At 40.8% G+C, this 27,727-nt stretch overlaps 1 protein-coding gene across 2 annotated transcripts in view; it reads right to left on the bottom strand.

Moving 5' to 3' along the window:
* Positions 1-16,570: 16,570 nt before the first annotated feature.
* Positions 16,571-27,727, bottom strand: part of ATP9B (ATPase phospholipid transporting 9B (putative)) — a 154,016-nt gene continuing 142,859 nt past the window's right edge. The window contains exons 21-30 of one of the 2 annotated variants that reach the window (XM_042044621.1): positions 27,206-27,295; positions 26,602-26,746; positions 26,212-26,276; positions 25,682-25,837; positions 25,469-25,533; positions 24,180-24,288; positions 22,516-22,573; positions 21,629-21,832; positions 19,166-19,198; positions 16,571-18,360 (exon numbers count right to left, since the gene is read on the bottom strand). In XM_042044621.1, coding sequence (XP_041900555.1) covers positions 18,224-18,360; positions 19,166-19,198; positions 21,629-21,832; positions 22,516-22,573; positions 24,180-24,288; positions 25,469-25,533; positions 25,682-25,837; positions 26,212-26,276; positions 26,602-26,746; positions 27,206-27,295 — 1,062 coding nt within the window. In that variant the 3' untranslated portion in view covers positions 16,571-18,223. The remainder of the gene's footprint in view (positions 18,361-19,165; positions 19,199-21,628; positions 21,833-22,515; positions 22,574-24,179; positions 24,289-25,468; positions 25,534-25,681; positions 25,838-26,211; positions 26,277-26,601; positions 26,747-27,205; positions 27,296-27,727) is intronic. The other variant, XM_042044622.1, reaches the window with a different exon arrangement.

Here is a 27,727-nt window from a genome sequence, read left to right as displayed (position 1 = left end):
CCACTTCCCTCGGCCCTGCGCCTCTCTCCCGCCTCCCCGAGTTTGTTTACAGCCGCTACTAGGAGAGACTGTTACACGGAGCTTATTTTGGGAGCCGGTGATGACTAACGAAGTTAAAAGGAGCTTAGTACAGAAAACAACCTTATTTTTAGACGGCTGTTGTTTCAGTGGATCATTGTAGCAAACGCGCCCTGGCGTTTCTAAAAGCCACGTCCCCGATGCCAGATCTCGTCCTGTGCTGCCACCGAGGCTCACACGCCGGCTGACCCTGTTTGCTTTGCTTCCCTACATCTCCCGCCTAAATCCTGCCTCTAAGTGCTACGGCCACCATTGGCCTTCATTATTTTGAACTTTAAGATGTTTTCTTTCAACAGATGTTAAAACAAGATAAAAAATGAAGAAAAAGAAAAAGTTACGGAAGTATTTGGAGTAATTTTCAGTGACCTCTGGTGATGAGTTAGCAGGGACCAGTACTGGCCTCCCCCTTGACTTTTGAGGCAGGGCTGATGATTCTGTAGGGCTTCTTCACCTCCTAGGAAAGATGTAAGAGGCAGGTCTCCCCATTTAGCTTCCTTCCAAGCATCTCCGTGGGCCACGGCATGACATGCTGACCACCACAGCCCACATGTGGGAGAGGTCAGCAGTGGACAACAGGGAGATGTGGCTGCTACTGCTGCCTCACTCCCCATTAGCCTTCTTTTCCCCGTGTGGGTATCACTGCATGCCAGTTTAGGCACTATGACCAGACACAGGGCTTCTGCTGTCCAAGTCTAGTCCCTCACTGACCAGTCCTAATCCCTCATGGGTAAATCCCAGCAGAACTGGTGGGACCTCAGCAGGCTCTGCTCCACACAGGGCTGTACAGGCATGCACCCCAGTTAGAAATCTTCCCTTGTCACCAGTGCTGTGCCTGGATATGTCTCCCCCCATCACTTCCATGCAGCCAGCCTTCTCCGGCTTTCCACAGGAATGCTTCCGCTGGGCCTTCTCTTCTCACAGTCCATGTCTGCTACAGAGAGCTGTACGGGCTCCCTGGGCAGTCACTCTCCATCCACATGTCCCGCAGCAAGAAGGAGGGTGTGAGCTGCTGCTTCCCTTCTCTTCCCTTCCACAGAGGTGGCTGTGCTTGAAAACAAGGTGCTTGCTGCACTTATCCAGTCATTAGCTTAATCAGCTGCCCTGCTCTACCTTTCCTCCTTGGCTGAGACAGCGTGCGATGGCTTGCGTGGCCTGGGTGGGGCTGAGAAACTCATCTGTGTGGCTGCACGGCAAGGTGATGCCCGTGGGAGACAGTGTGCTCAGTGCGCTGCAGCTCGCCCAAGGGAAAGCAGCTGGGCTGGGAGAAGAGTTTGGTAGAGAAGAGGGACAGAGCAGGCCACAGAGCCTCTGCCTTAGGATGGAGCCTTTTTGGGTTCCCACCCATTTTCCACTGCCCTGACAGCAATCAGCTTCTACTGGAGAAATCACAAGAAGAAAAAATCTGTATGTTGTAGAAGGAGAGAGGGTAGGAGTAGAAATGGAGCCTCCCCTGTCTCTCCTCTCAGATGTGAGGAGCACTGCCCCAGCATCTCAGTACTTCCCACCGCTGGTGATTGCTGGGCTGGACCCTCCAATGGTGGAGCTGCCTGTGGATCCCAGAGCTGTGTTGGCATTCCCTGTGCAGATTGGCCATCTGACACATGCTTCCTCCCAGCCACAAACATCACTCCTTTGCTCCAGCAAGGAGCCAAGTGATGCAGGCTTCAGTGAGTACTTTTTGACCACTTCTTACCCTTTCTGCTCATCTTTGCAAGCAAAGCAATACATTTGCTCCCTATTCTCAGCTCTTGCATGTAGTGTTATCTTTTAAAAAATACTGCAGAGTATTTATACAGAATGTTTTAATCACCGACGAGTCTGATTCGTGTTCACTGGATTAGTTTTGTATTATGTGAAGTTGTGAGTCTGTGCGTTCCCTCCTCCATTTTCCTTTTCTCTCCTTTTCGTTGGGCCTCAGCAGTCTGAGAGGGATGGTTTGCATGAACCTTTGCACACGGTAGCCACAGTATTTCTCTGGGAACTTCTAATTCAACCAAAACGCCTTCGTTCTCGCCCCACCAGAGGATGTAGGTTAGTAACATCGCACAACAGGCTGTGCCTGACTGGCACCCTGAGCTGCTTGCAAGACTTGGGGCAGATTGTTTCTTCAGACTGTGTCCTGTAAAATGAAAACTTTCAGCTTTGTCTGCACAAAAGTGTTTTGAAAGGAAGCTGGGGGGAACCTCTCTGTCCAGTGTTTACCAATATAATTTCCTTACAATAAGTGCACAGAATCCCATAATCCAAGATACGTATCAGAAAAAGCCACCCATGCTCTGCACAGAATTTTTGTCCTGTTTTGGGCTTCTTTCCCTTATATCCTTAAAGTCGTTCATCTTTAACATTCATAATACTGGCCACCTCCTTAGGGTCTACATGCCCATCTTTTGGGTCTTGGCAGCTTCAAAAGCATCAGCATCTGTTCAGAATTTCATTCATTGTAACAAAAGATTTATAAGTCTCAAGCCTCCCTAACCAAGGCCCTAATTAAAGTCTTTCTAGTCCCCTACTTTGAAAATTGTAACAAGATTTGCTGGAAACTGAGACAGCACATGGCCAGTGTTTATGGCTGGTACAGCACCATTTTGAAAACCTGTCCATAAACCTTTCAAACAAGGCAGGGAGCACACCTGAGCAGTGGCCGGCTGCTGCCCAGAGTTAGAACCTGGTGCAAAGGCAGAGACTGGGTTCAGCCTCCCATCCCCCTGACACAGCCTCTTTCACAGGCTGCCAGAAATCATTTCACCACTTTTAAGGTGCATTGCACTTAGCAGGACAAATGCCAGAGGAGGAATTTTGTGTGCTTGAATAATGTTGTAATTTACCTTATAACTGGTCTCATTACAACGCTGAGTGCTCTGTTGATTTACCTGGCTTTTGATTTAGTGGACTCTTTTTAAACGGCAATTTAGGAATGCAGCCAGTGATTGCAGGCAAAGGACCTTAAACCTTTTTGGAGCTACAGTCATCTGTTCAGACACCAGCTTTTTAAAATCAAGACAGACATCAGACAGCCACACCAGACCCATATACAGAAAGCTGTGACTGAATTAAGCGGAGACATTATTTCAGAGAAGTAATTTCATAATGATACACACTGCATCAGTGCCCCTTTGTTTCCTTTTGAGTTTGCCCCATGCACAAACCCAGATTGTGGGCAGGCGCAGGGCAGAACCCTTGCTGCTGGCTGGGGTTGATGTGCAGCATCTCCTCCCTGCAGCTGCCCCAGCTGAGGTGGGTGCCAGCAGTGGGCTGAGTTCCGTCTCTGTTGTGTGACGCTGGGGTCACACATGGCAATTCATGAGCTCTCTTCACACGGCAAAACAACCATCAACAATGAAAATACCGATGCTCAGCCTTTCTTCCTGGACCCTGCCGATGGAATGTGCAATGCAGGGTGGTTAAAAAATAAGAGCATGCCTAACTCTCTATTTGTACTTGTGCAGTATTGCCAGACTTTCCAAGAAATAGTGACAAGGTTTTGTACCAGGCAACGTATTCTACCTCTGGAAATATTTAAAGTTTCAGAATTCCCCAGTTGCTGGTACAGGGGGTGGTAACACATTTTGTGCCTTATTCTAAAGTACTTAATGAAGGGAAGGCTCGTTGGGTACACAGGGACTCAAGCTGGCAGCAGAGCAGACCCTTCTCCGTGAGAAGGGAAACATCAGATTTACGATGTCTGTGGCAGACTGGGACCTGTGGTAGGGATCAGTTCCTGCACACTGTGGGGATGGCGGCTTTCACCTCATCCATCCTCTGAGGCACGGGATCACACCTTCATTTTCAGGCACTGCAAAGCATTTTTTTTTTCCAGAAGCCTGTTTCATCTGAAGGAGTGGAATTGCTGCAGGAGGCTTCATGGAAGTGGTGACCCAGGAAGATGGACACAAAGTTTGGACTGTCTGCATGTGCAGAAGTGTTGGCTCACTCAGCAGTCCAGGGGCCAGTGGTTGAGTCTGGATGGTCAGGAATCAGGAAAAGCTGCACATGCCCTTCCACTGCAGAAGGGTCTCCTTTCCCTCTTGCCTAGCCTGTAAGCTCTACATCCCCTGGAAAGTCTGCTTGTAGCGACAGGCTCCTGTAAGACCTTCTCATTCTCTACCCTCTGCCCGTAGTTGGTGCCTGTGTGCATCTCCCCCCACAGCCTAGAGGAGCCCTAGAGTGAGCTGATTTACTCCAAAGGCAGCATGTCCTGAGCTGTGGTCACAACCAAGTACCCTGTGAGCCCAAATATGTATTCAGCCACCTTCACTTTCATGCATATGGAAGCATCTCCTTTTAGATCCAAGGCTCCATGTCCCACTGCACAGAACAAGGCCAGCAGCAAAGTGTCCTTTGTAGCCTTCCTCTCTGTTTTGGGGACTGGCCTCTTTCATACTTCAAGTTTACTGCTGAGAGCACCCTCACTGCCACACGGAATGAAAGACCTGATGTGAAGCCCTGGATTCCCTGGCTGCATCATGAGCCCTCTTTTCCAATATCTCAGCTGCACTATTATTTACTTGTCAGACTGCTGCTATTCCTATCACTTCTCAGCACCAGCAGTCTTTGCCTTCATTAGTTTCCTCCTGCTCTAGTTCATTAAACCTGCATTTAAATGTGCTATTGGTTCTCTCTAAATGAATAACCTTCCATTGTGTAATATTGAATTCCTTTGTATTAGCCTGTTCCCCCCAGTGTCTCCAAATCCTCCTGTAGTCTAGTGCGTTCCTGAAATTTATCAGCAGCCTCCCCTCCTATCATGATGTCATCCGCATCTGGACACCCGGCACATCGCGCCAGCCTCGGGCTCATTTGTACAAAACTCTTAAACAGAACAAATGCCGGCTCCAAGCCCCGGGAGATCTGCCCTGTAAGTTCTCTTCTGGTGCACGGTGCTATTTATTACACTTCTCTCTTCCCTAACCCAAGTTTATCCTCCTAATATTGATACTCCAATACTTGTATACATTTTGCTGACCTCATTTTCTGAGGCAGAGTCAGTAACCTAGTTAAACTCCAGCAAACACGAAATCATTGCTTTAAACTTTTCTGGGCTCACCTTCACAAACTTTATGAATAGGATTTGGACTACTCGAGCAGCAATTTTGACTATGGTCCCTTGTGCCAGATGCTTGCATACACCAGTCGCTGCTCTCCCTTCTCCTGTACTTGCAGCATGATAGGATAAGCCAGGGGATGAGAGGTATTGAGGGAGAAATTAAATATTTTCCAGGTGATGAAATGTGGTGCCAAGGTTTTATTCCCTCACTTGTGGCTGTGCCCTATTGAGGAGCAACCTTTACATCTGATGTAAAGTAGGTAGTGAACTAAGGTCCAATGGTGTAAAGAAATACACTCTCCTCTGCTAATAGTTTCACCAAACTTTGAGCAGCCCAGACTTTCCAAAGACAGGTGTCTTGGACAGGGATAAAACTCAGAGCTTTTCAACCTAAAAGATGAAATTAATGGTAAGAACTGTGTGCTATTAGAGATGAAGGATTATGATGGGGTTGGTGACACAGATGTCTCCAGCTGCAATGTCCTACTTCAGTAGCAATGGCAAGATTCAGATACAGCATTTAGTGGTGCCAAGGTCATGGCTGAGCTCCACCAGCTGTGGAATCAGGGGCACCTTGGTGGTAGGCTGACTTTGATCCCAGTTCCCAGCACAACTCTGTGCTATCCTGCCTGCTCTGTCTGTCCAGGGATGCCAGAGACCTTGGCTAATTCTGGTTTCTCACAGAAATGCCCCATATCCATGGGGATTTCTGAGAAGCACTTCAATCAAGCTGGCAGAGACAGAAGCTTCTCTTGGCAAGACTGGGCTTTTAAAATACACCATTTTCATGGCTTGAATTTTATCTCCCTCATTCTTTTCACACCTTACTCCATGCACAATGTGAGTTTTCTTTACTGGGGTGATTTGACTGAAGGGGCCAGCAACCTGTAAGGGATTGCCAGACTCCTATAGTTTGGTCAAGGATAGGTTTGGATGTACAAGCCCAAAGCCTTTGTTCCATTAGAAGCATTCCTGTTTTGTGACATCCGTACATGCTGAAGTAGCTATCTTGAAGAACAAATACTGAAAATTAAAATCTTCTTGAGTCAAGCTTCCTCATTAGCAGTCTGCCTGGCTAGACTCTACCTTATTATTTTTTGCTGGTGTGTAGCTGTAAAGAGAAAACCAAGGAGAAAAATAGGCAATTAAAATGCATTAAATTGATTTCTAAATGAGTATGCAGAACCAGAAAGTCCCAGGAAGAACCCCATCTCTTTGTTTGCATCTGTTGCTGTATGTAAGAGTGCAAATTCACTAGCAACTAGAACAAGACACATTTGCAAACATTAGTAGGGTCAAACTTCCATCTAAGATCCCTCAGTTGAGTCTCTGAAAACCAAATGTGTTAAGTCATTGCAGTTGCTTGGCATGCAATGTAGAGCAGGACCTTCCAAAAGCCATGGAAAAGTTTTTCAGGATGAACACAGCCCCCAGCAGTCCAAATATGAGACTCTCCCCTCTGCAAAGCCAGAGAATCTTTTTCCTTGTTGCTAAGAAAAATGCCAAAAACCACCTCATGATTCTTCTGCTCTAAACCGTGCTCCAGTGCAACAGTGAAACCACGAGTGTTGTGAAACCCCACCACCTCCCAACACCAGGCTCTGCATCTGCATTGTGCCTCAGGTCTCACCAGCAGACTCTTCCATGCCAAGTTAATGCGGATACATCAAATGCAACCCTGGAACAGTTACAGAAAACTGTGAAAATGATACAAATAAATCTCTTGTCCTTTGCTTCCAGGACTTTCCTTTCATTACTATCTTCCTCCAAGAGTCCAATTAAATTTATTTTCAGATGGCTTTTTAAGCATACTGAGTAAATTATGAAATTAAAGAAACCACTTAACTGTGGTGTATGAGAAGGAGGCTGCCCACAGATGTCCGTGTGGTGCAAGAGAGAACTGCATGGACAGATCTGTGCAGACAGGAATGCCTTTGTTAAGCTGTGAGGCAGAGCAACGGCAGAACAACCTCCCAGAGCTGGATCTATCCACCAGGCTGATTCTGAGGGAAGGCAGGTGTAAAAAGACAGACTAAAGACTGGGCCTGAAAATTGTTTCATGGAGTTGTTTCACAGAAATTCCCTTTGGGACTTCAGCTGAAGAATCAGTCACCAGAGGTGAGTCTTTGAGGTGATAGCCATTTGTGTTTACTGCTCAAGGGCTGCTGCCTGCTTGGCTGCCCAGCACTGATGCTCTGAGCAGTCCACAAGGACTGTGCCACAATGCAATTCTCGTGGTGTTTCTCAAGTTACATTGAGTCAAAGCTGTCAAGTCTGGAAGTCTGGGATTTGGCTCCAAGTTTCTCTGGCTGCACTCCAATAAGTGGATGCAGACCAATTTCACAGAAGCGGCCAGCAACTTCTAGCAGGACCAAGAAAGGCCATTCCCACCCACTGTAGCCTCTCCTCCTCCCTATGGAAAGCTCCTTCACTAGCTGCTGGGCTGCAGAGCACCAGCACTACACAGAGCTGGGAGCTCCTGCCACTGTTCTCTGAGAGCCAGGTATAGAGTGACCCATGGGATAAGGCAGACTGAGACCTCAGAAACTGTGCATGCATGGGCACATACAAACACAGGGGTATCCCCTCTGTTCAGAGTTCATGGCTAGCTAGACTTGGTGATCTCAGGGAAAAACTTTGTCTGGCAGAGGCATTTGGAGGGTGACCACTGCCTGGACACAAAGCCCAGTGAAAGACTTCTTATACCCTGGGACTGGTTTGGATGAACAGTATTTAAGGCTGGTTATCAGTGGCAGATCAGAGGAGGGTAAAGGCAGGGTAGTAAGAGATCAGTTTGAGATAACTGTGCAGGGGCCAAAGCATGGGCTCACATTTTAGTGATGAGAGTCTTTCAGGAACATTGTTTTGAAGGTCTGGAGTGGGGCAGGAGAAGGCAGGGAAAGGGCTGCCATAATGTTGGTTCAGAGACCACACCACAATGCTGGGTCTGGCAGAGGAGCCCTGTGGAGTTTGTTGATTCAGAAGTGGTGAGGAGGGGAGTGTCTTGCTGAGATAAAACATCCTGTCCTGCTAGGAGCATGGGATCATGTTGCTTCTGATGCTTGGCACTGGTGGTTGGCAAATCTGGCAAAAAGTGGTTAATGAGGGCCCTGACACAAAATCTGTCCTGACCCAGCTGCCTCCACCATCCAGAGATTATCACAGTAAACACTTTATGGGGTAGTTGCCTCTTAAGGGCTTTTTCTCCTCCCTTCACCCAATTAAAAGTTCAATAGAAACCACAAACTTGCCTCAGAGGGCAAGGGCTCTGAATGCCCAAGATTTTGGTTTGAAGCCAATCTGGATGGACTGCTGGCAGAAGCCCCTTCACCTTTCAACACCCACACTGGTAAATAAATTAGCCTGTCAGGTGGAGACTGCATCCTCAGTGGCAGGACTTGGGGTGATGGTGTTTGACAGTGACTAAACTGGAAATAAACCCTTTCCATAACACTGATTTCTGTCTCGTCTAAAGATTTAAGACTAAACCATGCAGGAAACTTTCTTTCCCATACTGTGGAAACACAGTTTTAGAAAACGAGCACTGCGTACCTTTAAAGAGGGATTTTTTCCTTGGCTTTGATGACCATGGAGGTAGAATTTTATTTATTTGTTGGCTTGCACCGCCCCCTTCTGGCTTATGTAAAACCACCAGCTTTACTACGAAACTTTCCTTTGGAAGTAAGAGTAAAGCAAAACCCCCTGTGTTTACGGATGTTGACTCTTATATTCTTAAACGCATCCATCATTCAAAATGAAACCGAGCCCACCTTTGGAAAGCACGGATGCTGAACGGGAAGGGAAACGATGCAGGTACTGCTTCCGACTGGATAAAAGGAGCTGGTGGTTGTGAAACTGGGTTGGCATGGAGAGTTTGTGCAGACGTTCTCTCCCCACCGCCGGCTCCCTAGAACGAGTCTACAGCTATTCAGTTATAACGCTGTGCTAAGAAGCTTCAGTTCTATCGCTCAAATTCCACACTAATCACTTCTGACAGTGCTGGCTGTGCGTTCCATGGACGAGACTAACAAGAAGAGTTCGAGCAGTTCACGGGCTGGAACACAGCTACAACAAAAGGCTGATGGCCGGGAAACTCCCGGGGCAAGGGAAGGGGCAGAGCAGCAGGGCACCCGCTCAAACCTGTACCCAGACACGGCACCAAGTCAGAACTGTGCACAGGACAGAAGCCCCTGTAGGTGTATTTCCTATACTCAGCAGTGCACATGTTTGTGTAAGATTGCAGTAATCTGGAGGATGAGAAGAAAATTGAGTGTGAGGTACAGAATTACACCAAAGTTAAGCAGGTAACTTCTAGAGTGATCACGTCTGAGTACAGCAAAAATTCACACTTTATTTTCTTGTAAAAAAATTCAAACCCAAGTGAAGCAGTCCCTCAGGTGATGTGCCACGCAAAGAAGGAGGATGGTCAAGTCTCAGGTTAAAAGTGAAGAAGTCCTTCCTTCATGCCATGTGTAAATGACACTATCAGGCCCCCACATGTCCAAAATTTTAAATCAGTAGATTTACCACCCTGATGAAAATTCTGCCTCCTTCTAAGAAACAGGTACCATTTCTGCCCTCCCAACTCATGTCAGGGATGCCCTAGGACCTTTCTCCTTACAGGCTAGTCCTAGCCTTATCTCACTGTCTCTCACTATTACTGTTGTATTTTCTCACTTCCATGCATTCTCAGTGGTGGCAAAACTTCTTCCTGTGTCAGTCTCTTAATGAGTAAAGGGGGGTCTTTCTCTCTGAATAACCTGTATCATTATCTCCAGCATCCTACTTGGCTCCATAATGTAATACCAATAACAATTATCTATTTGTTGCTCATGTACTGTGGTCTATTCCCTTCCAGCTGAGCATTGTGGTTGACAGTTTGTCAAGAGACTGAAGGCTTGTACAGTGAATATTTAGCATTTTTTGGAAACAAGGCTCCTACTTAAAAACCAAACATCTTAAAAATAGGAGCATTTCAAATCACCAGTCACTTCTGGTGGAACAGACTGGGAACAGTAATTGTTGTATGGGCAAAATGATGGAAATTATCAGCTTTCCCCCTTACCTCACGTCTCAAGTTCTTAGTTCCTGCCTCAGGTTTTGATATTCTCATTGAAATTTGTGTCCTATGAAGCTGATTAACTGCTGTATTTCAGACTTGTAAGCAGCTCCCCTTTTTTCTTTCCCTTAAGAAGACATAAAGTTCCCACATTTTTTTATGCCTTGGAAAAGTATCAAACCAAAAAGGAGGGACATGAAGTAGAAGAGCTGTGAGATGTCTGCGACTCAAACAGGACTGGCAGGTAACAAGAAAGACTATAGAGAAGCCTTTGTTTTTCCTGTTTTCCTTGAGTCGCTGGAGGGCTCTATCTGGTGTCTTCCTTCCAAAATTTCTCCCTCACTGCCAGTATATACTGGCATATATTGAATTCAGCTTGCCTGAAAGCAGCTCAGCCACAAGCAGCTGCCTGGTCACTCTCTTCACATGATCCCCTGATGAGTCTCCCTCATGGAATTTGTGTCCCATCTTTAAAAATAAATATAACACAAATAAATGAAGTCTTGACTGTAGTCACCAACCCTGACCCACACGCAGATGTGACTGTGCTTGAGTCAACAGCAACAAGATCACCAGGCTGCAATTTCAAAGAGGCCCCAGACACCCAGGTTACTCAGAGGGGAACACCACAAGCAGGAATGGAAGGTGCTGATGAATAGCAAGGGCAAAGACATGGCCAATCAAATGATCAAAACACAAACAGGATGGTTTGCAGGAAGAGCAAGGAAGACCTCCTGATATCGCCAGGTGATGCCAAGTGACTTGCTATGAGCGCAGGGTCAAAGCAGCACGTTGTGCGTAGGGGCTGGCTGTGCCTGCACACCGAGCACTGCGTGGCACAGGGCGGCACAGGGCCAGACACACAGCGCCACGGACTTGGCTCAGGGCTCCTGCAAGGTAGCTGCAAGCAGCCTTCGGATCTTTGTCCATAGGGCTGGGAGGTGGAAGCTGCAGAGGGCTGCATGGATCCTGCCACATGGCACAGTCTGGATGTTCCATTGCACTGTCCAGTGTAGCACAGGGTGGAGGGGTGACTGTTTTTGTTGGGCCTCAGGCAAAATGAAGTTTCCCCCATGCTTTCATTTTCTCCCCCTGCCTTTTGCCTCTGAAGGCATTTCCAGTGTCTGACCAGAACATGTGAAGTTCTGCACTTTCGGACATCTGTGCGCCATGCCCTGAGGTAGCTGCCTCGGGCAGTCTTTGCTGTAAGAAGCCTTTCCTTGTTTCTCCAGCAGTGAACTTCATCACTCACAGTGATGATATGTCTGAACTGGCAGAGTGAGTTACCTGCATGTCAAGAAGAAAGACTCCTGTGCTGCTGCGTACCAGATCAGTGACTGCGGCTGGCTCTGTGTTACAGCTGAGCTATAACCTTGTTCTCCCTCCTCACCTGCCATCTCCAAGTAATTGCTTTTGGACAGATGGCAAGCTGGCAGCGTGGTTATGTGACTGCAGCTTGGTTTCTTCCCACTCTCCCCCAAATCTGCTTCAGGTATACAAAGAGAGCTTATTTTTCTCCTCCCTGCTTCCCTTCCAGCACTACAAACCAGTTTACACAGAAGTCAGTTGTTTCAACAACTGGAGAACTGCTCAGGCTGGGGACTACTTTCACCAGTGTTTCCCAGTATTCCAGTGGGCACAGCTGGACCAAAGCAGAGGTACCTTGCTATGGTTGCCGTTATCAGGGTAACATGACAATGCAAGTGCAGTGCGACAGCCCATCCTGGCCATTCCTGGTCAGGAAAAATCAAATCTCTTCTAAAGCAAGCAGGGCCAGACTGATGTCCGAGCTAGGCAGAAATGCACGGCATTTTGACTGTCTGGAATTGTTTCTTTCAGGCAGGTGTTCCCAAGACAGGTTGTTAAAAACATGATTTCTTTCAGTAGTTCCAGGCATTCAGGTGTGACTCTCACTTTAAAAGGCTTATTTTCTTTAAATGTTTTTGTTTTTTGTTCTTTGTTTTTTTTCAAATAAGATTTGCCATGTAGGTTTATTGTTTGGGGTTTTTTCTCTGAAGTCTGCACAAGTTAAGGGCATCTAAAACCTAAGTTGCTGTGAGCAGCAGATTTTTCCATCCACCTCTTATTTAATAGAATCATACAATAATTGTAAATTAAAGCACTTCAAAATTCTTAAATCTTAAATCTTGGCATCCTTCACTATAACATCCAATTTCTGAGCAAACAGAGATATCCTCATATGTTGGTTTCAACTTTCAACCCTCCATGTATAATGTATAATACCAGAAAATTATGCAAAAGGACCTACCAGAATTAAAACTAGCCATGCACGGGTAGGAAGGTAATGTGAAGGCCTCCAAGTAGGATATTTTAAAAAATCAGATTAATAATTCAGTAACTTGAAATATTTTACTGTTTTCTCACATGAAGATCATGCAAGAAATTGAAAGGCAACTATAAGGAAGGCAAAACAACTACAGCCACAGGGTAAAAGTTTCAAAGCCATTAAATTTTGTTTCCCTTCACCTCCTTCCTAGAATTTGATAAAATTGTATGTGCACAGGTTTGTTGTATTTATTTATTTTCAATCACAGATTGTCCACAATTGCTTTAGTTGTATTTGGATAAGTGTAAGTATGTACTAGACCACGTCCGTGTCACCTGTCCTGCTCATGACACTCACATGGAAAATTACCTTCTACAACTGGGATAAACTCCGTTCAGCTGGGATTGAGATAACCAACAGACATATTCAAGTGACTGTCATAGAAGAGTCAGTACCCTGATTAAGGGAGAAGTACTCAGGGAAGCAGAAACTGTGGGAGGAAGTGCCTATGTAGCTGTGTTCCTGCAGATCCATTTGGAATTCAATGGCAAGAGGAGGCAGTAACCAGCAATTACACACAGGGGAAACAACAGCTCATCTTCCTCTATTGAGCACATGCAGCATAGAGCTTTTCCCCAAGGGAGCATCTTGACTGAGAATTCCCAGATCTCTCCTTCAAGTAGGCAATAGATAATTGCAATAAATACAAAACATATGTACATACACTTAGCCCTTACAGGTCTGCTCATCCATTAACAACCCCCAGCCTTCCAGCCAGGAATTCATTTTCAACAGACTTTTGAAGTAGTTATCTATAATTTGCTTCCACACAACGTGTGTTTACTTTGCAAAATCAAATTCATGCTTAGAACTCGGAGCAAAACACAGAGGGCCCATGGAAAAAACTAGATGTGTATATTACAGAGGAACAATGGAAAGCAGCTCTACAAATAAGAATTACAATGGTCTATTTTGTGTACTGCTTGCTTAAAGCTACATGATCATTATAACCAAAGCTCTTTTTATTCTTAGCAGTTTTGTCAAGAGCAGAGGAAATAAAGATAGTTTACTGCCAGAAGAATAAAGCTAGGCACATAAATACTTATCATGTATCACAGCTATAGAACACAGTATCTCCACAGAGCAGATGATGATCTTTCTCATAGCTCAGTAATGCATAAAGGCTAAATTCCAAAGGCAAAATTCCTCAAGCCTGCTTTTTTTGAGCAATTTAGAGGTTTACTATTTCTGATTACCATCTCACATTGAAAGCGTGCTGGAGGAGAGGAGGAGACTACAATCAGGAGAAACTGCAGCTGCAGTTCTGCTAAAACCTGGTCAGGGGTGGAAGAACAGAGCAGAATTTGTCAACTCCACTGCAGAGCGCGCTCTCATTATTCTGTTCGTGGCATTCAGTTTTCACCACCTCTGCTGTAAAATATTTTGATCAAAACTATGGTTTTGGTCGATGAAGTAGTGAATAGGTCTTTCAGTGCAATTGCCTATTTGAAGTGGATTTTGTTGGCAATTGGCTGAGCAAATTCCCACTTGCAATAACAGCTGTGAACCCTGCTGAGGGCATCTGTTGGGTAGTTAATACTTGTTGGGAAGTATCTCGCTTTAAGTGTGTTTTGTTTACAAAAGAAATTCCTACGCTTTTTAACACAGTGTTAAAGACATTGTGCCTCCTGTTTATTTACATATAATGTTCGATCCGTGTTGTCTTTGTTCACTTGTACTGATTTTCCTCCCTACGGGGGGCTAACATATCGAAGGGCTTTTTTGATTGCCTTCAAGTTTCAATTGAGTTATAATAATAAAAGCCTAGATACAGAAAGGTTATTCAATTAAGTATTATAAGAGACTGCTGACCCAATTTTTTCCTTTCTAGCCAGAAAAAATAAGGAGAAACTCCATGGAAGGTAAAATTGAAATGGATTTCAGTGTAAGCAGGACTTACAAGAACAGTTTCTGCATCAGTGGCAAGAGCAGGACAGCCTGATCTCCTTCTGTGGCTGTCATTTTTTAAGGAGAACTGTCCATCCAGAGCCCGCATACTCTGCAATAAAATCCTTTGCCCTGGAGGAGTTGTTGGAGCCACATTAATAGCACTGGGCATGTGAAGGGATGCAAGTGTGAAACAGATGTAAGCCTCTTTCGTATTACTTTGCTGATATAAAACCCAGGAATAGGCAGCTCTGCAAAAGCAGGAAAAGGGGTCACAATGGGTACCTCTGTTAACGGCCCACCTCCAAAGCCTCTAGGGAAGTCTATACTGCCACTTGTACAGTGAGCCACCAGCTCACCAGCACTCATGAATATGCAACCCAGGGTGGATCAGGCTCCAACAGTTCCAGCCTCCAGTGATGAAGGAACCCTCCAGTGTACCCTGTAAGAGCAATATCTAGGGAAATCACCTCCTCTTCATCTACAGAAGCTGATCCTCATGACAAGCAGCTGTTTAACTGCGTAAGTGGCTATCAAAATTCTTGCTTAAATACCTACAGAAATGCTGTCCGGTCTAAAAAGATTCCCAACTGCAGAGCTCCATCTTTCATACATGTTTTAAATGGAGACTGAAGAAAAGTTTCAGCTCACACTCTTGCAGATGGAAGGTAAGACATTTGTAATACAGGCTTGCTCAAGTGGAAGCAGCTCATCAAGACAACAAACACTTCCAGTGTATATACAAAAGCAATGGCACATTTTTTTTACTTTGAAAGTTTAGGGAGAAAACAGGAGAATTAGGTTAGGAGTAAACAGCTAAATTCTGATTGCATGAGTCAGCAAGCTCAGTTTGAACATAAAAACATTGGTGTAAACACTCACATTCATGGACGAGTGCTACAGATTTAATGTTAGGTATGCAAGGATTTAATTTATCTTCCATTTGCAAACTAATACCTTGTGTAGCAAAATGCTTTCCAGTGGTTACATGAACACATAATTTTGGAATAGCATCAGAAAAAACTAAGAAAATTACCAGTACTCTCTTTTTTTGCAGGATCTCTCCTTTCCCTCTTTTCTTCCATCAAACTACATTGGAAATCTAGGTGTTCAGCTCATGTGCTTGTTAAACATGGTCCACATACTGTTATGTAAGTTACTTTGGTGAAGATGTATTTCCCATTCACACCTTGCTCCTCCATTCTGTCCCAGTCCTGAAATTGTTTTCCAAATATGTTTTCAGAGAGACATGATTACCATTTCAGAAATACGTGTCTGACATAAGAGCTCACAAAGTAAACATTTGTTTAATACCAAATAAATCTAAGGTCCTTCTGGGTGTAACTTGCAGAGCCAAGGCCTAAATCTGTTTATGTAAGCTGAACCTCAAAAGCAAGGTAAGTCACTTGAATCAGGCTTCCACAATCCTTAAAATAAATGTGAGCTGAAACTGGACCTTTGCTGTATATTGGAAATATTAAGGAAGCAGGACTTTAGAGAACTGACTCCACTTTTGAAAGGCTTATAGCTGTGCACAGAACCTATACTTTTGCTATCACACTAACCTTAAGAGTTTTAATGCTGGGAATTAATATACCTACCCTTAAGTTCTGTACCCATGGGTATGATTGTGTCTCATACAGCTGTATTACAGTAACACTATCGCTTTCATGCTGTTAATTCAATTTCTGGTTTTTTCCTCACTTTCTGCCTAATGTCACAGATGTTATGTATAGATGAAAGACAACCAACTCTGAGCTTTTGCTTATCTCCTGGATCTTATGCATATGGTTGTGAGCCCACAGTGTGTACGACAAAAAAGTCTGAAGAAAATGCCACCAACATTTCAGAATAACTGCACACTGGTGACTTTTCTTAATTGTTTGAAAGTAATTACCACTTATTGGGGAAACCAGAAAACTAAAGCAAATCAGTGACAAAAATACCACAGAACTAAACTAAAAATGTAAATCAGGAGTATCCTGGCAAAACCACACCAAATGCAGAAAGGCTCTGCTAATACGCAAGAACAGTGACATCTTGTGGGGATTTACAGAAGCGAGTTCACAGAGGGACAGGGCAGTCTAGTCTGTGATGTCGGGTAATTAAAGGAAACTCTACTTCAGTAGTTTATTTAATACATGTACCACTAATATTTGGTAGAAATTAGGCTTTATTGCTTTTATAATGAGGAATGGAAATTAAAAAAAGCAGATAAATAGCTACTTAGAAAAACTTCGAAAACAAAAATTAATGGAGTGGGGTGGAGTCCAAAAAGCTCTGCAGCCGTTTCCTCTGCTCTCCCAGGAAGTAGTTACATTTATCACTTAAATATTACTCATCCAAAATAATAATGGCATAAGGGAAAAGAGACTAAACGAGGAACTATATTGTAAAGGCATACAGTCAAACATAAAAATGACATCCATATTAAGTGGTTTTTAAAAACACACACATAAATATTTAATAAAGAAAGCATGGATAGTTATGTTGTTCCTTTCCACTGATTAATAGACTATGCCAAATTCATTATATGTACTTCTTGAGAAAGCAAAGTTATATCACAATGGAAAATTAGTATTTCCTACTTGCCAGTACAGTATGCAAGATCTGGACCCTTCAGATTGCATCAGAGTATTTGAGTTTCTGGAACAAATCTTCAGCTGCTATAAAGTGTCATAACTCAGCCAAGATACTCAACTCTGACAGCTTACAAGCAAAAATGTTTTGATTTTTTTTTTTTTTGACAAGTTTGCACCCAAACAAAGTTATAAAAACATAACATTTACAACTTGGAAGATGACAGATTTTCCTACCATGATGTTCATGTGTTTCTCTTATTTTCTTTTACCTGAGTAACCTAAGTAAACAGATTACAAGGCAATTTTAACATATTAGCTAATACAAGGTTTACTGGACTTCTCATATATAGAAATGTACTTTGACACTATTTGCAGTTTTACAAATACAAAATGAATAAGAACTTTAAAACATATTTACTGAGCAGCCATGTTTTGATATCTGTACAGATCAATAAGTGCTGTGGAATTATGTACAGAATTTATAATTTAATTTTTAAACAGCTTTTGTGCAACCTGGCTGTAATGTGCATTTAAAGAACTGCTGTCAACATTACACATCTGTAATTTACTGGTGCCAGAAATGGAGAGCACAGAATAGGACAACAGCTCCTAAAATAATACTGTGCTACGCAGACATCAGTACATAATTCAAATAGTGCATATTAATCAATGTCCGATGAGGAATAATAGCTGCTAATACAGACACGGGCATTTACAGGTATTAGGTTTGTTATAGTAAGTATGGATGAATGAACTTTTCCATATATAAACATTAAAAGAAAGGGCTTGAATTAGGAAGTTATAGAATAATTAAAGAAGGAAATTTATGTAATAAATAACAAAATTTTCAATTTAACTTGCAGAAGATAAATGCAGTTGGAAAAAATCCTTTACAGTAGCAAAAGATCCTTTACAGTAGCAATGAAACCATTCAGAAGCATTGCCAAATCAAAGGTAAATCAGTTTTATTTTATAATCATAACAACTGAAAGAAAAAAACAACATGAAGAAAATTTAGTTTATCTCTGATAGTTGTTAGTGTACTTCTGTGTTATTGTATCTGTCAGATGTTTCCTCCTCTTTTTGTGCTCTATTCACGCTATCCCTTTTGATTTTTGATCTTTTTAAGTTTCTTTAGTCGAACAAAAATCCATAGACACTAAAGCACAGTGAATATGCAATCTGCAGACTGGTGTGAGTGAAAAACCATAGGAATATAATCACTTTTACGAGGTAAGCTTGGAGTAACTTGGAGGAGAGAACTTGCGCTTCAAGTACTTGAGAATGTAAAGTGGAAGACAGCTTACAACAGTGATTGCTGACACTTTCCACAGGAAGGTCACAGTTGTGATAAAGGCAACATCTGCAGAAACAAATAGGGAAAATAAGTAATGGGAGCCAGTAACATGGAAACTGGAACTTCCACAGTGCAAAGTCATTAAAAGTCTCTTAATTGTTTGCTTATGCTATTGTCCAATAAAAAAAAAAAAGGGCAATAAAGCAACAGAAAGTTAACCTCAACATTTTGCTTTTGCTAATTATTTTTTTTAGACAGGAATTTCAGAGTTCCTTTATGGTCCTTACACTGATTTGCAGCTAAATTATTTTTTAGGGGAAGCAGAATCTCTGTTTAAAAGCAAGATTCTCTCATAATAAAAAAAATAAGTCAGGTTATTTTTCTAATAGTAAGAATGATTTTTACCATAATACAAGTTCCCAACCAGAAATCTTGCTAGTTTGGATCTTTTATTCTGTATCGATTATTTTTCTCACAACATCTACGCTGAATGATTCTTAAAATCATAGAGATTAAATTAGAGCCCAAAAATTTAAAGGGAAAACAATGTAGTGATATTGCTACAAGCCACACTGAAAAGCTAATTGTTTATGACAAAAATTAACAAGAATGCTGGCACACTACCCTTGCTAATAATTTTTTTTGCCCCTATTTGTGATACTTACAAATACTTACTTTTTGCCCCTATTTGTCATACTTAGTTATCATGGAAAGATCCCAGAACTCAGGTAACCCCAAGAATTTAAAAAAAAATTTTTCCATTATTTACAAATGCATATATTAAAGATTTTGCTACTCTTGAGTGAATCTTTAAAGATCAAAAAAACAAAAAGCCAACCCAAAACTTCCAGAAAAGTTAAACTTCACCTACCTAAGAAAGCTCCAAAAGACACTCTGCCTATACCTGTTTCACAAAGAGGGAAAATGAAAGGATAGATTTACAGAAAATACAAAAGTTATGTGAAAAAAACCCAAACAAACAGGTTAGCTACACAAAAAGGAAATGAAGAAGATGTTAGCAGCATTAACTGGATTAGTATTGCCTTTCACATGTCAATCGGATTATTTTAAGCAGCAATTAAATCAAAACACTTTGAAAACACAGAGATTTTATATTCGGTCATGTTTTAAGATTGTGAATATATTGGCACATTTCTTACATTTGACTTCAAGGTATAATTTACTGTATAAACAACTTGATCATGTGAATGAAAATTCACTTCAGAAAATGCAATAAAGAAATGCTTTACTGCTCCAACTTTCCTCATTAAAAATACTTTGCATATTAAATGTCAATGTATAAACTTGTTACGCAGTTTTAGCCTAAGCCTGCTTGGACATACTGAAAGCCCATGTAACCTATCATAGACACCCTAAAAAGGCCACTGTGTGCAATTAACTCAGAAACATAAAAACTAATTTACTTTCATGAGTCAGACCTGTAGAACAGTATCAAATGCTTTTGCCTTTCTAATTTGAGTGCTATGTCATCATATAATTTCTTTGGAAGGAGATGATCCTTATAACATCACTGAAAAGAGTTTATTTGCCAATGAAGTCAAGAACTATTGGTCTGGATTACTGTTCCTCATCCATGGAAGTTGTTCTATACCTTGAACTGCAACCCATCACTTAAGTTTATGCTACATCACATACACAAAAAAAGCTCCCTCCCCCCAGTTATAATGCGACAAACTAAGTAAGAGTCAAGCATTAAGCAGAAGTGAGGCTAAGAGAAAGGCATTTTCTCAGATTAACTGGTGAATAACACACAGTAAAGTACATCTTTACAAAATCTCATGAAATTGCAGCCTTTTTAGTACTCTCAAATACAAAAATATAAAGAAGTTAAGTCCCTGGGCTGCAAGAAGCCATGCAAGCATGTATGGACTAAGTTTCTGGGACTTGCCCAGCAAATACAGGAGCGCAGAGAGAAAAACACTCCTCTTCATGGAAAAGTTTGCAAGAAACAAACTCCCTGCAGTTTTTATACCTCTGTGAACACCATCTAAAAGTGTTTTTCACAGAACAGCACCAGAAAGGATGGAAGGACTGGCTGTCACCAGTACTACAGACTTTCAAAGGTGAAGCCCCAAGTTCTGCTTTATGATGTTCCTGGAAGTCTGGACTCAAGTGCAAGTACCTATATCTGTTCTTGCTTGTTCCTTTAATTTGTAATCTGACTGTGGAGATTCAAAAATTAGCCCAATAATCTCTATTTATGTGTCTGTGCATCAGTGTCAGAGAAAACAAAAGGATGCTCTGGCAAACCTGAAATCATGTACAATACAGGTACCAAGCCCAGCAGGGTTGTTTCTTCAGTAAAGTTTGACTCCTGAGAAATCTGGGAAGTAACGGAACACTGGGACAGGCAGTGAAGCATTTACTGATTAAATAAATAATTATATAATGTACGTACACTACCCTAGCTTTTAACACCTGGGAAATGAGAGAGTGAAGGCAGAACTACACGTAACACTTAATTCTGCTATGTGAAATGACAACTGAAGAAGGGCAACTCCTTACTCATCAGCCCCTAAAAGGCAGAGAAGGAGTTGGATTCTGCTCCTTGTGAGGTATAATTAAAGCTGTTACGAATATTTCTGTAAGTTACATTTGTAAAATCACACAGAGATATTTTGTTTTTACTAAAGAGTAAGTTGATCCAAGAAGCAGTATGTATTATTTTGATGCTCAGATTCTTGACTGCTAAGATTTGCAGTTAAAATGCGTTCTTTCATCTTGTGAACTATAAACAATCAGAACCTTAAGATGCAGTATGGCATACCAAAACTTAAAGCAAAGCAAACTTAATACAAGCTTACTATAATTATGAAACAATGGTTCCTCTACAAGGTATCTTTCCTGCTAGGCTGCTGCCTCACTCTCCAACAATACTTCAGCAATTTTAGCCTTGTGAGTTAGATCTAATGAGGCCCACTTGGACTGGTGTTCAAAATAACGCACCAATTCAGGGGAATATCCTGATTTTTTACAAATCATATCTATTTTCAATAGTGCAAATCTCCAAGCCAATTTAAGGTATGCAGTTTGGACTGTCAATATCAGACCAAGAAAAGGCACAAGTGGTTTGAGTAAAGTTTATCATCTAGATGAACCATACTAACAGGATAAAGATTGTTGAATTTTAGGAGAAAAGGGTAAGAGAATATTTTAACACAAAATTAATTAGGCCTGATTTGAACTCAGTTATATTTCTTACAAAGAAAGCTGCATTTCAAAACATCACCTATTCTTAATTGAAAAAAAAACCAGAAGAAAAAAACATAATTAAAAATATAAAACAGTTCTTTGCTAAAATGCTTTTACTCACCAAAGTATTCATTTAGAAATGCAAGAGAGGCCACATAGCAGCCAAGACTGAGGAATTCAGCCACCACCATTAACCAGTGCCATGTTCGTATGGTCAGTGCAACCATCAAGAGCTCAGTCAAGATCAGGGCAGTGAAGGAAATGGCAACGACGTGTACAAATTCGGATTCAAAAAGCAGCAGGGCTCCATACATCAGAATACCACCTGGGTAGGGTGGAGAGGGGCACAAGGTTGGCAATACCCTCCACAGTAAAAGTTCATTGTACCAGTTTTTACAACTGCACACTGAACATTTGATTGCTTATTATGAAAATTTGCCCAGCATTTTTTTAATAACACTGATTTTTCTTAAAGAAGGATATTTACTGTACTTTGTACATGTGAAATAAGCCAACCAAAGTAAAGCCATACTGAAATAAAACTATTAGAAAATTAAACACCTTTTAGTGCAATATATCTGATGAACTCTTAATTAACCTCATTTTGTCAAGTGCTGCAAATAAATGAGATATTGTTGAAAGTGTAATTACTTTTAACTGATTACATAATTCAGATTTCTTCAACAGTACTTCTGTCATTCCATGAAAGAAAACTACTGTGTAAATACATGCAATGTGATAAGCACTCATTAAAATTTTTCTGGATTAGCATTTAATTAAAAACATGTCCTTTTTTAGGCGACATGCACCAATAAAAATACCAATCACACTGTGTTTTGAATAGCCTGGCACACTACAGGAATATCGATTTACGAGATAAACAGAAAGCAATATATATAACTGCTGATGAAATGTTCAGCTTTGGGAATTCAACCTGCAGCTGAAAAACAATATTGCTAATAGCAGACAAAAATTTCTCAGTTCAGCAAAATTAGTACTCTCTCCTACCTTGGTAAATACTGATTAAAACCCAGATGAGGAAGGTCTTAAATGACAAAGATCTTCCCTAAGGGAAACATGTGAGAGGACAGTTAAACACAACTTAAAAAAAAAAAATCTACTCAGCTCATATATTTTTAATAGTTCATTGCTAGAGAGACATTTTACAAGTAAAATAAGCAGTATTTGAAGTGATAAAGTCTACAAAGCTTCTACTTGTTTTTATGATTCTTCATTACAAGCTTGTATAGAAATTGCACAAAGTCTAAATTTGGGACTAAGAAGTTGAGGCCTTAAACAGAAGAAACACTTTAGCTTGTAATGCTCTGGCTGGTTTTCAGAATGAAAAATGCAGTAGAATTCGTTTATTTTTTATTTGTGAAATGTAGTCTTCAAAACAACTACAGCATTATGTACCTACTGACCAAAACCTTAAGCAAATCTGCAGTTACTTACCAGTAACTTCTAAATGTTGGATAAACTGCCCATTTGCTTTCATAGAATAAATTTATGGCTACTGCAAATTTTCAGCAAGTAATTACTACCAAATAAATTTTAAATCTTTGGATTGTGACTGTTAGATTGAAACATACACAAAAATCAAAGAATAAATGCTGTATGTGTGATATAACTCTTGCATTCTGAGAGGGTACTGATGAAGTATGTTAGAACTGAAGAGTTGAATGGATACAGTTTTAAGGATAAAGTGGCAAACAAAGCAGCCATTTTGCCACAAAAGAAATGATCAATCTAGAACAGGCAAGAATCAGCACTTCTTCATTGCTGTAGCAAGTTCCAAGTTCGGTGAACATCTTTCCACAGGCAAGCTTACAACTCTGCTTAGCAGGTGAAGGTCAGGCTTTTTTAAGCTTAATCATGGACTGAAATCTCAAAAACTTTAAAGATTCTCAAGTGGAGAAAGAAACAACCAAGATCTTCAATAGAGGAAAGAGAATGATCCCAGACTAACGTAGCCAATAGCTAACTTAGTGCAACTAAAAAGACAAAGACTCGGAAGAATTTGGACATTCTCCAACTAGAGTCTGCTTCTGAACTTTTAGAAATATCTTTGAAGAATCTACTATCCCTAAAATAGACTGTCTGCTTCTGCCTTGGATCACAACTTTCCTAGCTAAGCATGAAGAAGTGCTTTTCAAAAAATTTATTAAAACAGAATATTGAGATTTTTCACTTTTGTAGGTGACAAAATTATAAACTTTGATTGTTTGCAAGTATGTGCAAACACACAGAAAGCAGTATCTATGGATGACTGAGTTCAGATATATCAGCTATAAATATTTGTTATTTAAAAGAAGACAGTTTTTGGAGACATCAGCAGTAATTTCTGCATGTTAGGAAAAAATAAATCCAGAAATTCATCTACCAATTAAAAAGGAAAAATAAGCTGTTTGGGGCCAGAGTCAAGGCTGCTTTATCAACATATCTTCAGGTTTGAATTATTTCAGTACAACCAGTGGTGACTGAACAAACATATTAATAAAAACAATTGAAATGTTTGGTACTGTGGATTATTCTAATAGTACAGAAGCTGGCAATAGTTGTGCAATCTGTCTTGCTTGGAATACTTTAATAAAATGGTTATAAGAATTCCCAGTTTTGCACACTGGAGATTTCAGCATTTGCTTGTAGCTGACCACTGAGGACATTCATACCTTTGTGAGATCCTTATAAAGTTCTGGATATAGCAATGCCATTTCTGGCTTCACATCTTGATCCAATACTAGAGAGAAGACTGGAAACATAGTATATATGGTTGCATACCTAGGTGAAAGGAAAGAACACACATTAACACTTTTGCATGATATAATTTTAAACCGATCTACTGAATTCAATTATTCTTTTTATGTAAGTGGAATTAAACTGGTTCTTTTTCCCAGTCCTTAGGCAGCTTCCCAATACAGCTTTCACATGCAACCTGCTCTTGTGGTTCTGAGAGCTGTCAGTTTTGAGAAGTTACAGAGGTCTTATACACTCAAAACCAACATTTCTTTCTTCTATCACCCAAGCTTATCACCTGTTACCATACTCCCTGTGCACTTGCACTTTGGACAACCAGTCCAAAGACCTGACATTTAAATTCATCTACAGATGGATGCATGAAAACTGAAGAAAAAAAAGACAACATGGAGAAGGTAGATGGATGAATAAGAGTCTTAACAGCTCTGGAAGTGGCTTTGGATTTTATTGCATGCATGCCAGATACACACTTTGTTATGTAGTTCCCTGGAACTCAGCACAACTATTCACAAACATTTTAGAGAAGTCTACTGATTGCCTCTGCAAAGTCTGGTGTAATCAGACTATGGTTTGACTAAGATTTAAGTTACTGTCGATTTGTTATTGTTTACAAAGAGAATAAAAAGAAGCTCTTATGTCAGTAGGGATAGAGAACAGGGACAAACATGAACATATGCACAGCTCTCAGCTGTGTAACTTGGGAAACCATATTAAAAAAGCAGCTGCCGCAATATGACCAAGGTGCTCCTACAATGCTGGACATATTCACGTAACTGGAAATCTGTGTGGCAGAATTGGGTAGCACACTCTCAGAGGAAATTTCATAGTAGCTTCAGCTCCATTTTTAACATAAAAACCTGTGATTCTCACTGAGGTTCAATCTGTACATAAATCTGTGTGACAGCTGAAGCTGGTCTGTGAGATTCTCTTTATTGTTTTCACCCCATATGTGCAAAGGTTCTATGGTATCTTCTTCTAAGGCTATGCAGATCCCTCTCTCCAGAGAACTGATAATGAGACTTCTCCCCTCATATAGTGCATACCCAACCTAGTGTGACTTTTCTTTGTACACTCATCCCAGGTTTTGACAGTGCACCCATGATAAATGTATGGAAAACGTGGATGACACCACACCTGTGGTGTTATTTAAACAGTTAGCTTGCTGTACTTATTACCAGATATTGTAACTGTTGCTTTGACTTACCCTACCATTAGGAATCCTTGGTACAAGGGAACAGATGCAAAATAGAAGACTGATGAAAATACAGCCTACAAAAAGCAGATAATTAATTATTTAATATAATTCTATATACAACACAATATAGAAAAAATAACAGTACTGGTTAATTAAGATTTTGTGACATTTCGAAGACAGGCATAGTGATTTCAACTATTCAGAAAACAAAGTTTTAAATACCTGCATAGTTGAAATAATAAGGCCTCGGTGCATGACAAATTGACCAAGTGCTGCTGATCTTTTGTAACTGTTTCGTCCGTGTACCATCAGCAGCCTACCTATGTGTTTAAACTGTGTGATAGAAAAGTCAGCTGCTAGAGAAGCTTGTTTTCCCTCCTAGAAAAAAAAGAAAAATATTTCAAGTATGAAGCCCAGTGTAAAAGATGTGTATCAAGTTTCAAAATTCTAAACAATAATTAATTTTAAAAGATAAGTTTGTTCCTGCTTTGAAAATTAACCCTGCAATGAGACATGACAATTTTTTGTGCATATTCTACAACACAGTGGGCTGTAACAAGTTTAATTGCTTCTCCTACTTCTTCCACGTAATGCTACACAGAAATAACTATGTTTTTTTCTGCTTTTAAAAAGATAAAGCAGAAGACATAGAAGTAAAAACACTAAAGATTAAGCATTCTTATAATCTTGCAGAATATTTTAATTAGAAAACACATTAGACACATATTTCACAATGAAACTGTTAACATTACCTTGCCTTCAATTCCAATTCCACAGTCTGCTGCTTGGATCATGCTGACATCATTTCCTCCATCACCTGGAAAATGTCACTGCAATATTCAGTTCTTCAGAGGTTTTATTCTCCTGGCCTTACAGTACTTGAGAAACCTCTTACATACCTTTAAATTCTTATAATTAATCTATGACTTATGATTAATTACTTCAGTAATCAAAACTTTTTCCTGCAGAATAGAGAAAATAACCACACCTTTCTCATGGAATGGCATTTTGTGCCACAACTACAGAATACCTGGCTGTTGGTAAAGAATTCTCTCTGGTTTTGTTTCAGCTGTTTCTCTGTGGTGCCACCTGCTGATTACACTTATTACAGATTTTACTATGAGGATTGTGCCAAGAGTTACCTATTGCACACGTGCGTTTCCCGGTGTGGTGCTGTAACAGTTTCACAATGTGGGCTTTCTGGGTGGGAGAACATCGGCAGCACACTACAGCAGGACACTGACAAGCCAGCTCTACAAATTCATGCTCATAATACTTCAGACAAACCTGAGGGAAAAATTTGGATTTATTTACAATAAAATATTACTACATGTAGCTCAACACAAAAAGACAGTATAAAGATTTTTTTTTTTAGGAAGTTTTCCATGTACAACATCCAACTGGCAGAAAAAAAGAAAGTCAGATTCTCCTGACTGTGGCTTTATTATTTTTAAAATCAAAGAGAATGTCAGTTTGAGTGCCAACATGCTTTGAGGTTGAGAGAATAGACAGTACTAAAGCATGCTGTATACAAATTCCATTCTGTTACTGTACAGAAGACTAGAAACCCAGCAACGTATGCCCATCTAGAACATATATCATCTATTTGGCACTCAGATAAGCAAAAGCATCTCTAAGGACAATTTAAAAGTATGGAAAAATACTCAAAAAAAGAGCGTAAAGATGCTGATACATAACTTTCTGACCATAACCATATAAATAATTTGACAGAAACCAAGTTTTTACCTCAAGTGAGTCCCCAGATATCACCAAGGCACAGTCATGCTTCCTCCTAAAAGCATTTAGTTCTAAGTGAGCCTCTCCTCGAGTGGCAACCTTCAATAAAAAACACTCAATTAAAAGATTTTGTTATCTTTAAAAAAAAACACCTGCCTAAACAAATCAGGTTTTGAGAACTCATACCCAAAAACCTTGGTTTAAGTGTTCTATCCCACTGCAAGTCCAATACCCCTGGAATTTTACTATAAATGTCAAATCTTATGGAGTGAAAAAATATTCCTCAAACAAGGAAAATCTATGTAGTCAGCTTAAGTGGCTCCTCATGAAAGTTCACAAGGGCTAAAATAGTAATGAATTAATGACATTAAAATACCTGAATTTTGAGCTGGCCTGAGTCTTTTCATCCTGGGAGGGCTACAGAAAAATAGAAAAATTTCCCAAGCAAACCTCTTTTTTTTTTTGTTTATTAACCAGTAAAATATGTTCTTAGAATAACATAAAGTGTTCCTATTAATTGTTCCTTCAGTT

The sequence above is a fragment of the Corvus kubaryi genome, unplaced genomic scaffold, assembly GCF_017639235.1.
Source record: "Corvus kubaryi isolate FWS band 111438036 unplaced genomic scaffold, C.kubaryi_AGA036_p1.0 37398, whole genome shotgun sequence".
Classification (NCBI taxonomy): Eukaryota; Metazoa; Chordata; class Aves; order Passeriformes; family Corvidae; genus Corvus; species Corvus kubaryi.
This window is presented reverse-complemented; position numbering and strand designations above follow the sequence as displayed.